Consider the following 13,314-nt stretch of genomic DNA (forward strand, 5'->3'; position numbering starts at 1 on the left):
GGAGAAGGAAATCGCTAGTCTCGTCACTGAAGGTCTTGCGCTGCATGCTGCATGCATGCATGCGAAACATGGCCGGGAAATGTACGTTTTCGACTGTTTGAGGATTATCGAACAAAAAACGCTGCAAGGATTGTAAGAATTTCGCCGAGGGAAATTTGATCAGGAATGACGCCGGTGGACTCAGGTCATGCTCATCATATAGAGGTAGACGAATAGGCCAGCCATTTTCATGGCTTAACCTTTGTTGAGACAAGCGTATATTACTGGTAGGATCAACCAGAATTCATCGTGTGTCCGTCGTGTCGGTGAAACACCTACACGTGCAGCTAGCATAGCCGTCGTTATCCGTCGAGGGCCTCCCTGCTATTCCTCATTATGACGACGTTGACATGTTTGAGTTCGACTTTCGTAAAATTAATTTTCATACCCTCAATGGATCGCTAAATGAATGCTGATGATGCTGTTACTGCTTTCAATGATTCTGAGGCGGTACCCCCGTTCAGATCTCCCAAAAAACCACCTTGGTCTAATGCGCGGTTGAGCTATTTGAAACGACAACGTTCGAAAATGCTCAACTAATACTGTCAACATAAAAACCAGTTCTCCAAACGCCTAGCGAAGCGGAAGCGAGTCGAGTATACCGTTGTTACAATCGACTGCTGTATAGACGACATATTATTCAGACAGAAGGCAACTTACGTAGGAATCCGAAACAGTTCTGGTCGTTTGTGAATTCTAAGTGAAAGGACCATGGACTACCAACCTGTAGGAGATTGGGTGATCTAACCGCTTCTACTGCCGATGAAAAGTGTAAACTTTTCGCATCACATTTTGGGACTACATTCAACTCTACCGCAACCCGCCATGACCCAAATACTAACAACGCCATTCGCCATGCTCACGTCGACGTTGTTGAACAGGATGTTTTCGATATCAGTGCTGATATGGAACGAACGTATATGACACCAGTATACAAAAAAAGAGACAAAACGGATATTGCCAACTATCGTGGGATAACATCGCTGTCCGCTGGATCAAAATGCTTTGAGATCATACTGAATCAAGTAGTTTTTGAGGCGTGCAAACACTATATTACGACTTCCCAACATGGGTTCTTCCACAAGCGTCCTGTAGAATCGAACCTCTGTGAGTTCACTTCTTTCTGTGTAAGCAATATGGACAGTGGTGTGCAAATTGATGCTGTTCGTTGCAAAATTTCGTCGTCTCGGTTTCTCGGATAGACTGTGTTACTGGCTGAAATCTTATTTGACAAACCGACAGCTATATGTAAAAATAGGATCGGCTGAATCGACAACATTCACTCCGCAGTGTGGCGTTCCTCAAGGTAGTAATTTGGGACCCCTTCTATTCGCTCTCTTCTTTAATGATGTCTCCCTGATCCTACTGTTCTGTTCAACTACTCCATCGATGGGACTATTTTGAATCCAGCCGACCAAATTAAGGATCTAGGCGTTCTGTTAGATTACCAACTAACTTTAAAAATGCACTGCGAAGCTATTCCCGCTGACTCACTGTTCCTGCTCTTTCATTGTTGACTGCTTTCCCCTACGTGTAAACATGGAACAAAAGCAACGTTTTAATACCAGTAGCACTAGTTTATTAGAGTATAAACATAAATCGCAGCAACGTCATCATATTTGTTTGCGTAAACATTGTCCTAGGCTCAATTTGTTTAGCAAATAATAAATATGTTATCCATTCATAACACTGAAAATTCAGTTTGGTTGTTAAGGAGTTTGTTTATTGTTACGTTTATTTATTTGAACGAATAACTGACGTCACAAAAAAGAAAACAGATAGTCGCGGAGTAGCAAGCCTTGCATATTTTATCCGCACTGATAAATCATTGAATCGCACTTTTATCCTCATCGCACTTTTACCCCTCCTTACTCTATGTTGGAAAAGTATCCCAAAATAATATACCATCAGCTTTGCTTTCGAAGAAAACCTCAGAATACTTCTGAACAAATTTCTTCTATTAGCAAAACGCAACCTCCCACATTGACTTCCCCAGCAGTAACTCTTTACCAAATAATTGGCCACTGAGAAACAGAATACTGCCTTTTTCTCCAATTTGTTTCAGAGCAACCGGACTACGGACATTAAAGGAGGACTGTAGAAGCGCATTCAACTACGACGAAACAGCGAGCTATAAATTTTAAACCCATAAATCACCCAACTATAATATTCAAACAAACTAAGTTAACTAACCCTAGCTCCAAGTGATTAGACTTAAGAACTAAAATTAGCTTTTAGCAAAATTATGTATTAATTCGAAAACTATAAATAATACACAACATGCAAAATAAATTAACAAACCATAATAGATTAACTAAAGAAAATAAATAGATACAAGTAATTAAATAATTAAATCCCATGCAACTATTTACAAAATATACAAATTTTAAATGAGCCATACTAAACCTAATTAGAAATAAGTTTCGCAGGCAAAAATACACCAGTAGTAGTAGGTACTAACTTAGTTCTTTAAGACTCGATGTAGTTGTACCAAACTAACATTACTTTTACCGAAAAGGGAAGTTTGTCCACTTCGTTATGGTTTCCCCAGTCCAGTTTTCCGAAATTCCTATGGCGACAAGTTTCGCCAGAAATTTTTGACCATGTTCGTTCGTTGCTAGCACGCACCCAGGGATTGTCGTCTGTGGTTTACAGAAATTTCTTCCGTTTTTAACCTTGATAGAGGTCTGTTCCTTTTCTCCATTACCAAAGGTCTCTCGAGCGTCTTAGCATCGAGGGCCCCCAGTAGATGGCAGGTTTTGTGGGGGCCGCAGTGGCCTGCAGAACCTTAGTAATGGAGATGAGTATTTTATTGCCACCAGAGCTTTCGCGTCATGGTGCAATTGTTCCGACTCAACGAAGTGAGCGAGACATACCTTTAAATTTTTTTTATCATCACCACGTGAGGTGAAGGATTGAAACAAATTGTTGCAAAATTGCACAATCTTGGGTGTCTGGAATGCCAGAATTAAAAGGACTAAGCCACTACTATACCTATCGCGAAGTCATTGCTGGGGCTCGCTTAACATTCATATTCTACTACTTTTAGCAGGTCATCACCCCGGGTCCTTCTAATCTTCGTTCCCAGTTCTTCAGGCCCGATTCTTTCACCTTCCCACTCTTAATTATGCAATTTCCCCACAATCTACTCAATGACCATAAGAATAGTTTTGTAGTTGTCTCTCCGTAGAGGTTCACAGCTTTGAAAATTTTGGTCCCTCACTGTATTTTAAATTCAATCTTGTCACTCCGTAGAGCTTCATAGCTGTAAAAACAAGATATCAGGCTAAGGTCGAGAGAGCTTCTTCAGAAATTTACAATTGTAAACTCCTAGCCTCTGACCCTTCAGATCATCAAGGTCGTAACAATGCGCCCCTACAATCCTCCTTACTACGGCTGGAAGATACTTTGGTGCCAGTTTAGCACAGAACCCTTTCCCATTGTCCGAGTGCTCCATATTCTTTTTTAAGACTTGTTCTCCGAGTAGGTCGGAAAGTTGGCATTGGAACGCAAGTTCTAGTAGGACGAATGCTTTTCATAGGCAACTTTTAAATTTTTCCGAACATCCTATAGCATTTTCTCTCTTTCTTCGTTATCGATTTGGTTCTTATTGGCGGGTGGGACTTCTCGCAGTTGACGATATTCTCGTCCGTCGGACACCATGTTCCTGCCGAACAAGACGAAATATGATGTGTGGTGAGTGGCATTGTGGACCGAGTTTCGCTGAGCGTTAGCGATTTGCTGGAGATTGTTGGACCATTCCCTATGGTCGTTCTTAATGCAGGCTCGAATTGCAGTCGTTATCACCCTGTCAACCCTCTCCGTATCGTTCACCTGCGGATGGTAATTTGGTGTCCTCCAATGTATAACGTGGTACCGGGTTAACAGATTGTTGAACAATGCCGAGGTAAACTGGGATCCATTGTCAGATAGAATCACTTTAGGCACTCCGAAAAGCAAGAACGGAGAATTTTCGACAAAGTTAACCAGGGATTCAGCAGTTGCTTGTCGAAAGGGCTGAACGATCACGAACTTGGAAAACAAATCGGTCACCACTAACAGGCATGTATTCCGTGCTTTGACGCTGGGATTGGACCGACATAGTCCATCGCAAGGAATTGCCACGGGTACTGGGCAATCTTCTTCTGTTCGGCCATGGGCGGAGCACAGTTTTGGTTCGTCGCTTTGCTCATTTGGCAAGTTAGGCAACTCTGGCAGATTCGCTTCATCTCGCTACTCATGAACGGCTAGTAATAACGCTCTTTCGCCGCGTTAATCGTTTTCTCCGCTCCGATTTTGCAGGATAAAGTTTCCATTGGAATCTGGGGTCTTGAACTCTTCCGTCCACCTTCACGAATTTCTAAACTCTGCCGCTGGCAACCCGAAAGTCCGGAAACCTGCTGGGATCCCGTTCAATCTTCGCCGTTAACCCTTGCTGCTCAGTATCCAATGCTTCGCAATCCGCCAAAGGTACTCAGTCTGCGAACGATTTCCCAAGCAGTCCAACCTGGAGCTCTAAACAAAACAAAATCAAACTACGAAATTCCTAGCTTGGTTCATCTTAACGAAGATCTTTTCAAGTAAAAACTTGTCGCCAAATTGTTTCCTTCGAAACTAATATAAACTGAAGAGGAAAATATAATTTGTTCTTATTTAAAGGAACCTAAATCTTTAATGAAAAACTTTTCACTTTGCTATGGTGATTACAGTCAGAGGCAGTATCATCAGACTACTTTGATCCACACGTGCTTGATATAAAACTAGCCTTTCTGGTCAGATATCAGAAATCTGGCATTATTTTTCAGAAGGTTGCTCAATCCATGTAAAAGGGTTGATTACGCGAGAAATGATCCCCAAAAAAATCAGGCAAAAATTCAAATTTCCGGTCAAGTTTCTTAAGTATAATTCTCGTTATTTGAACTAAAATTATTTTTTTAAATTTGTTAAATACAACATATTATAATTGATATGCCAGCATCAGTAAAAACACTAGAATAAATGTAAATATATACCGGTTGAATCTCTGCAATGAGGAAGCCTGTATTCATAAGTAGAACCAAACCCTTAAAAGTAAGAAATCAACAATAAACCATATGAGAAGCGGCCAGAAATAGCAAGTATCGTATCTGCATCGGTTATCTCCAGCTCTACTGTTGAACTCCGTTCATCGTACTCTCTTATGCGTACTCTGCTTCCTCCCAAACTTTCCATGTACAACCACCCACCACCCACCCATCTGGTTTGTACGTCACACATAGAGCATCAGCTACTCGCTTTTCGACACCCATACATAGAAGAAGCATATCGATTCTCAGGCGAACTCTACGGTCGGCACTCACTTGCAATCAACCAAACTCTCCACTATCTGTCAATGGGCCATTCTTACGATTAGTCATACTCGCCTCGCCACTGCTCTCTATTTACATCGTTGTCGCTGCAATCGTGCAAGCAGCGATGCTTGCCAACTCGTATTATCAAACAAAACCAAATTTTAATTAAATCCTCTGAGAATTTATTTTACGATTATAATTGCACCGCTAAATCGTACGATATGCTTCTTCGTAGCTTCGACGCTACGGTGCCATATTTAGTTGAATCGCAAAACAATCTCGGCAACGTTGCCGTTTGCCGTGCCGCGGTTAGCGCGGTATGCAATGAATGAGATCATGCACCGCGGCGGAATCAACCGCTATCTCGCTTCGACCGTACAAGAAATTCCACTTGCCGCTGTGTTTACACCTTTACGGACGTTCTCAATGCCGTGGTACACCTAGGCGTACGGAAAGAACGAAATCAACACACACACACGCCTTGCGCTCTCGCTTCAGCGTACGAGCTCGCGTACACACAATCCACCCGTCCCGCTCCGTACTATGCCAGCACAAAAAAAAAACAAAGCATTCTTCCCATTCAACACAAACAGAGCAAGCGTGTGCGCACGCTTCTGTCATATGACTGCCTGTGGTTCGCGTCCCGGCTAGCTACCCAGCAAGCCGGGCGAAGAGCGTAAATTACGCACACCAACCCACCCTATCATCGACGTCGTCGTCGTCGTCACTATATTTGTTAATAAATGGCCAACACTAATTGGAGTTCGGGGCACCCCTAAAAGGCCCCAAAACGGGTCCCGCTTGGGGGCTACTGCATCCGACATTCCAAAACATATCGAAACTCAACCGCGCGGTAACTGTACTCACCAATGTGTGTATCCTCGATGTGCTGTATCAGATCACCCAAGCTGGGAAACGTAATGCCACAACCATTGAACTTGCATATGTTAATTAAAAACACAGCCATATTCCAACTTCTCTCCTTGCAGTTGCTGTCTCTTTCGCTCGTTCGGCTCCGAGCGCACTCGACGATGTAGTGCTCGCTTGCTTACTCCGCCCTGGTTCAGAGCTATCGTTTTGCTATCGCTATGCCACACAGAGCCACTGGACACTTGGCTGCCAATGGCCAAAAACACGCAGCTCTCCGCCTAGGCCTACTGCACAATACTAGTGCCCTGCTGTTGCCACAACCGTGCCGAGAGCGCGATGCAGCAGCGAATCTCGCGCATCCGCGCCTGTATGTGTGGGTGACGAAATCGAAGATGGATGACTGCGCCGCAGCAGCAGCAACGACCACATGCACGCACGAGCCAGCGAAGCGACCGCCGTCGCCGTGTTGGTTGGTTGGTATCGTCGGTATATTGCACGCGAGAGTCCCGTTCGTTCTCGTGATTTCCGATTTAGAATACGTGTAAACTCTACACGTAAACCCGTGGCTGCGTCGGTCGGTTTCGGGCGCGGAACTGATATTTATTTTTATTTACACTCTAGCCGAGGGCAATCCCGGTGAGTGGTTGTTTGAGTGTGTGTTGCTATAGTGACGTTCGGTAGCGCTGAAACACGGAAAAGAATAAGTTTTGAATTAAAACAAATTTTATTTCATTATTATTATAAATCAATGAATTCGAATGTAAATGATTACAATGTATGATTAAACATATTTATGAAATATTACGGATCTATTCTATTTTTGTGTTTTGATTAAGAATTTAGTTTATTTTTAGCACCTGGATTATGGGTTAAACTTTTTAGACGACGGGTTCGCATGTATACCGTCGATCCCCGCTAATGTGAACGAGTCCTCATGCAAACCTGAGAGAGGAGCTAGCTCACTGACAGATCGATTATATTCATTTTCTTCATCTTATATTTGATGCAGAAAATTCAAATTCCACTATTATAATTTTTCAAATAGACCTATGTGACAATGAGAGATTCTCTTCGCGTCTCCTCTTTTCCGCTTTTTACGGCTACATAAACGCATAGAAAACAAAATTTTCAAAGCATTTAGCTAACTAGTGACTTCGGCAACCGATTCATGCAAAACTGATGTGTTTAAATGCATTAGTATCGCCGCAAAAAGCGGAAGAGAGTCAGCATGCTCAGGTTTGCGAGGGATTTGAAATTTAATTACAATTAAATTTTTCCCCTTCCCCTTCACAGTGACAGTTCTTACCTGATGATTTCATCCAACAGTTCAATGCACAAAAACAATCCCATGTGGCTCCTCTCTCTCTCTCAGATGCAAACTACCGGGGTTAGTTTTCAATTTGAACAGCTGACAACCCTAGCATAGCATAGCATAATTTGACGGTCGTTGCCCGCGATTGATCTAAATAAGCTGTAATGGATCATTGTAGGTAGCTTTTGCTCATGCTTACCGCTACTGTGTTACCTGACTCATGACGAACCCCTATTTCCGAAATTCTAAAATCTGTCATGCTTTTATTTTTAGAGTAAACATGTAATTTGTTATGTTATATAGTTGATATTTGTATGCTCTATTCGAATTTATGATCAATTAAACGAAAAACCACAAAGTTTGTGAGTTAGTTATATTCGTTATGAGTCAGGTAACACAGTAGATGGACACTAAAACCGCAATGTTTACCTTAGAGTGAACTTAAAGGCTGATACAGATTTCATGTCATAATTTCTTGCCGATCCGTTGTTGTTGACGGTTGATAACGGGTAATCTGAATCGGCTGGATTTGGGTGGATAAGATTGAAATACACTCAAAAAATCGGCACGTCAAGCTTACGTGAAAACATAGGTAATTCTCATCCATCACACTTTTCATGTAACAGTCACGTGAATTATTGGTATCTCGCACTTATATTAAGCAGTTTACGTGCGAACCCGGTAAATTTTATCAACTTTCCTATTAACTAGTACATGAAGTTCATGTAAGTTGCTGTACAGAAGTTTACATGATTTTTCACGTGGAAGCGACGTGTCAATTTTTTAGTGCAGTTTGACAGTCGTTCACAGACGTTCGTCGAGTGTGTTTGACAGAACATGTCTATCCTGCGGAGCCATCTGTAAGATTTTTCAGCATTTTCAGGCTGTGAACCATTTCGTGAAATTTTTAACTTTTTAGTTTAAATTTGAAAGTTTGATGGTTATTTCTCCTCGAGTGGTTAAAATCAGTTCAGAATGCGAACCATTTCATATTTGACAGATTGATAGTTGTTTTACTCAATGAGAGCATATATAAGGTGAAGATGAAGATGTGTTTCTATAACAGCGAACTTATTTATTCAGTTCAGGTTGGAATTGGATGAATTTTTGATGTTCATTTGCTGCTATTTGATAGATAAAATTTATGACATTTCATTTCGGGTGGAATAAATAAATTTGTTATATGTTAAACATCCATATATTGGTAAAAAAATCAAGGAGAAATCAGTGGAACACATCGAAGCTCTTTTCTCACCTGTGGCATATCTCATTGGCTCTCTGAAGCGAACCATCGAACTGTCAAAACTAACCATGCTCCCGAGCAGGGTTCTTTTCGAAAAAACCATCGATCTGTCAAATTTTAACCAAAAAGTTAAAAATTTCGCGAAATGGTTCACAGCCTCAATGATCCATTACCTCCATAAGTGCGCAAGTAACTTTTTGATCCTTCGATTATAAAACATACTTAGAAACTTTGACTACTTTATCGGAAAGCTGTACAAAAGCTATCAATCTTTTGATATTCAATAATTATACAATAGCAATTATGCACGCATTGTTCCTAGGTTACCAATTTCACAACTCGAGTTCACAACATACCTGGTTTATAATACTTCAATCCAGCTTTCCACCAGCGATAATGGCGGTTATTGAGCACAAGTGGGCCAGATCTTTTGACATTCATTGCTCGCCCTGACGGAGTTGCTATGGAAACACCCATGATTGTTTGTTGCTCGAGTGTAAAAATTTAAACATTGTTTAATTTTGCAGATCAGCTGAAGAGAAACATAATTGAACGGATAAGAAGTTTTATGGGTTGTGGCTTCGCAGTTTTCGGACATTTCAAGGAGAATGTCCAAATATGCAACGGAAAGTTTCTTATAAAGTTGAGACGTTGTTCGAGAGCAAACTTGGCAACAGCACGACCAACATAAAGTTAATATTTGCCTCTGAGTGCACTCGAATGTTCCATTCGCACGATTGTAAAAAGTATCCTGAGCGGGTGCTTTCAGGAAATTATGGCCGCAAACCACTACAAAAGTTTGAATTCGTTCAGCTACGTTGCAAAACAAAACAATGTTTACATTTTTACACACGAACAACAATCATGGATGTTTCCCTAGTAACTTCGTCAGGGCAAACTCGACGCTCCTGCAATGAATGTCAAAAGATTGTGCCCACTTGTGCTCAATAGCCGTCATTATCGCTCGTAGAAAGTTGGATATAAGTCCCGGTTTGTAAGCGCGTCATTGTTAAGTGTACCCAACTGGATTCCAAATGTCCTTTAGTAACAACCGCTGTCGAAACGATGCTTAATTTCCACACGAAACGACGCTCAGCTGCCTAAAGCATGCTGTCAAAATCATCATCGGGGACTGTAACGTTCAGGTTAGTCAGGAGGAGGACCGGTGATTGGACGGTTTAGCCCGCAAACGAACGAAAACGTTTACAAATCGATCACGTTCTGTTCTGATAGATGGTCGGAACTTTTCAGATATTTTCAACGTAAGAACCAATCCGGGCGCTAACTTTAATTCGGATCACTACCTGGTGAATGGTAACGATACGTCAAAAACTATCTGTTGTGCACAACATACGAAACCGGCGCCCGTCACGGTATAATCTAGCGCGACTGATCCAACCGGATGTCGCCGAAAGCTACGCGTTATCTCTCGAAACCGCGCTGCTGGAAGCGGATGAACTGGATGAAGTTCCTCTTGAGGGCTGTTGGAATGACGTGAAAACAGCCTTTGAGTAGAATGAACTATCCATCCTCAAAGCGACATAAAAACCCAGAATCTTTTATTTAAAAATCAAAAATTAAAATCATGTCGACTATCGTAAGTAACAGCCATAGGCCGGACTGGTCCAAACAGACCATAATTGGTGCGCCGTGTTCCTACTCGTAGAAGCTCTTGATGTCGTTGATGTCGGGAAGGGAAATGCATCTGAAGCAAAGAAAGTATATTTGGACAGTCATACACTCCAGCTAGAATTTTATGTGCCATCGAGGCTGTGATGTCTTTCCGTCGTTGTTCCAGCGAAGCGACACCGATCAACAAGCAAAGGTCCTAATAAAGTAGAAGGTTACCCGGATTTCTCCACGGTAACGTGCGATATTCACTCTGGACGAAGCGTTTTTGGATCCGCCTATACCAAAACTGAAATTGCGGATCCCATACAACGCAGCTTGTTTCAAGTATTGATCGCACTAGAGATCATCTAGCACGACGCCGAGATCAGTTACAACATTATGTATTACGAAACAGGAGCTGGCCGCAGATGTAGTAGTCATAAAGCTGTTCAAATATTACGAACACGTTCGCCATTATGGCTCGTAAAAAGCTGGATTCCTCGATAGTTTTCCACGTTACGCTTATCATCTTTCTTGAACTTTCTTGATATGAAAGACGACTTCCAATGACTAGGAAATAGCTGGCTTTGCAGAGAGAGAGAGAGATTGAATATTACAGCAATCGGTGATTTTAAAACATTGATTAAATAGATCGATGAGAAAAGAAGCGAAGATTTCGCTTTCCTTGTTAAGTGTTTTGTACTTCCCACTACTGTGTTACCTGACTCACTGCGAAAATGCGTTGTATTCGCGGGATCGTGTTGGTTCGAAAGGTTTCGAAAAATATCGCCCTTGTATCGAAAATATCGTTAATTTTGATCACTAAAAATAACGTACTTAAACATTATATTTCATGTGCCAGTTGTACGCAATAATTGTATTGTGAAACTGAATTGTTATTTATGCAACTTTTTACAAGTTAAATGCAATAACAAAAGCATAACTTATAAAAAAATTGTTTGTTATCGATATTAGCTGCATGTACGTTATAAACGAATAAAACGTATGGTTACGTTTTATTTCAATAACACGTATATTCGCAGTGAGTCAGGTAAAATAGTAGCCGTGGTAAAACGTATCCGGTTGAAGGGAGTTTTTTTTCGTTTACGGTTTAGACTAGAGTTCATTATTTCCTCAAGCTGGTTTACGGCAAGGATGAACTAGAGGAACATGGCGCTCGATCAGATTATGAATCTTCGTAGTAAATATGCTCACGGCTTCATCTACATTCGTGCAATTATTTAACGGCGTCCAATCAATTGAGCAAAAATCTACATTCATGTTATCGTAATCGCCACGTCGGAAATCAAACTTGTTTGGGTCAAATTCTTCAACGAACGCATGATTAACATTTCTAAAAAGTCGGAAGCAGCAGAAACGTCACAAGCAAGTAAGGCATGCTTATTCACGAAAATGAGAACCAGAAGTCTACCGTTCTGATTATGGATTGCATTGATTTGATACAAATCGTGCAGAGTAACACCACCTAATAAACAGGAACTGCAAGCATTAATTGTGGAATCCAGTGCATCAACATAAAGATGATTGCCACGCAGACGCAATAACCAGCTTAAACCGGAGCGAGTGGTCGCAGTGGTCAAATCTTCCGACAAAAAAAAACCAGAGCGATTAGAATCACCGAATAAGAGTAAATCATCATTAGATTTCATTAAATCGTCAATCGAAAATGACGAAATTTAGTGCTGAATCACTTCATATTCATTACGTTAATTCGGTGGAATGTAAATAGCGCTAACGACGATTTTAGCATCCCCAGTGTCTATTGTTATCCACAGCTGCTCGAGGGAATCATCCATTGCCGAAACTAGCATAGTCGATCGCAATGATCGCCGCACTGCAATAAGCACTCCTCCGCCACTAGCTTTGTTGCTATTTGCCGGACAACGATCGGTGCGAAATACAGTATACAGTAAAGATTTGTATAACGCGGTGGGTGGATATCGCCCAACGCGATATCTCAGTTGTCCATTAACCAATAAATTTGACTTTTGGTAGTTGACTAGGTCAAAATTTAAACCACATGCTAACAATGTTCCAAAAATCAACTTTATTGGTTAATAGACAGCTGAGATATCGCGATGGGCGTACAGCACCACCCACCGCGTTATACAAATATTTAGTGTATACAGAACTAAACAGGTGAGCTGAACAAATACGATCATCCAGCCACATTTCGGGCAAAATAATGCAGTCATATGGAGACTCAGAAACTGCCAGGGAGAGCTCTGCAACTTTACTACGAACACCGCGCGTGTTTTGATAATAGAATAGCAACGGCGCACAGTGGTCCCATTGGTATCAGAACACGCGTTTTTTTAATTGCGCCTAAATGGTTGATTATACTGGTTAAGTACGTTCAGAGAAATTTCTCAGCGTTAAAAGCCCTTTCATATGGCATGAACGATTATTTGATTAATCCCCCTAAAAGTTAGATAAAAAATTTATTTTTTGAACAGTAAGAGATACAGCAAAACAATGTTCTACAAAATTTTTGAAAAAATTATTATAAAGAACTTTGCCAAAGAAAGTAACCTTCTAGCTATTATAGTTTTAGAAATAAACAACAATTTTTATGGAGACTTTACGAAAATCAATTTTTTGACCACAGTTCTTTCTACAGTATTTATACGCATTAGACATGTTCGGCAAAGATTTTCTAACAGTCAAATTACATACTTTTGTAGAATATAGTAACTTGCTATCGTCAATATTTACGGAGAAAATTAAAGTTTTCGTTTAAAAATTAACCAATTTTCAACAGCAATAACTCCCAAACATGCAAATATATTCAAACCATTTATTACCCATGTAAAAGTACAAGAAAAATACTACAAAATGCAAAACAAATTAGCTTGACCCTGGCTATCCCTCTACCAAAACACTCGCAT

At 40.9% G+C, this 13,314-nt stretch overlaps 1 protein-coding gene across 1 annotated transcript in view; it reads right to left on the reverse strand.

Moving 5' to 3' along the window:
• The window catches only part of LOC128743177 (putative lysozyme-like protein), a 30,722-nt gene that overhangs the window by 13,641 nt on the left and 3,767 nt on the right, over positions 1-13,314 (reverse strand). Inside the window, exon 2 of the mRNA XM_053839706.1 lies at positions 6,237-6,922. Coding sequence (XP_053695681.1) covers positions 6,237-6,336 — 100 coding nt within the window. The 5' untranslated portion in view covers positions 6,337-6,922. The remainder of the gene's footprint in view (positions 1-6,236; positions 6,923-13,314) is intronic.

Source organism: Sabethes cyaneus, chromosome 1 (genome assembly GCF_943734655.1).
Source record: "Sabethes cyaneus chromosome 1, idSabCyanKW18_F2, whole genome shotgun sequence".
NCBI classification, from domain to species: domain Eukaryota; kingdom Metazoa; phylum Arthropoda; class Insecta; order Diptera; family Culicidae; genus Sabethes; species Sabethes cyaneus.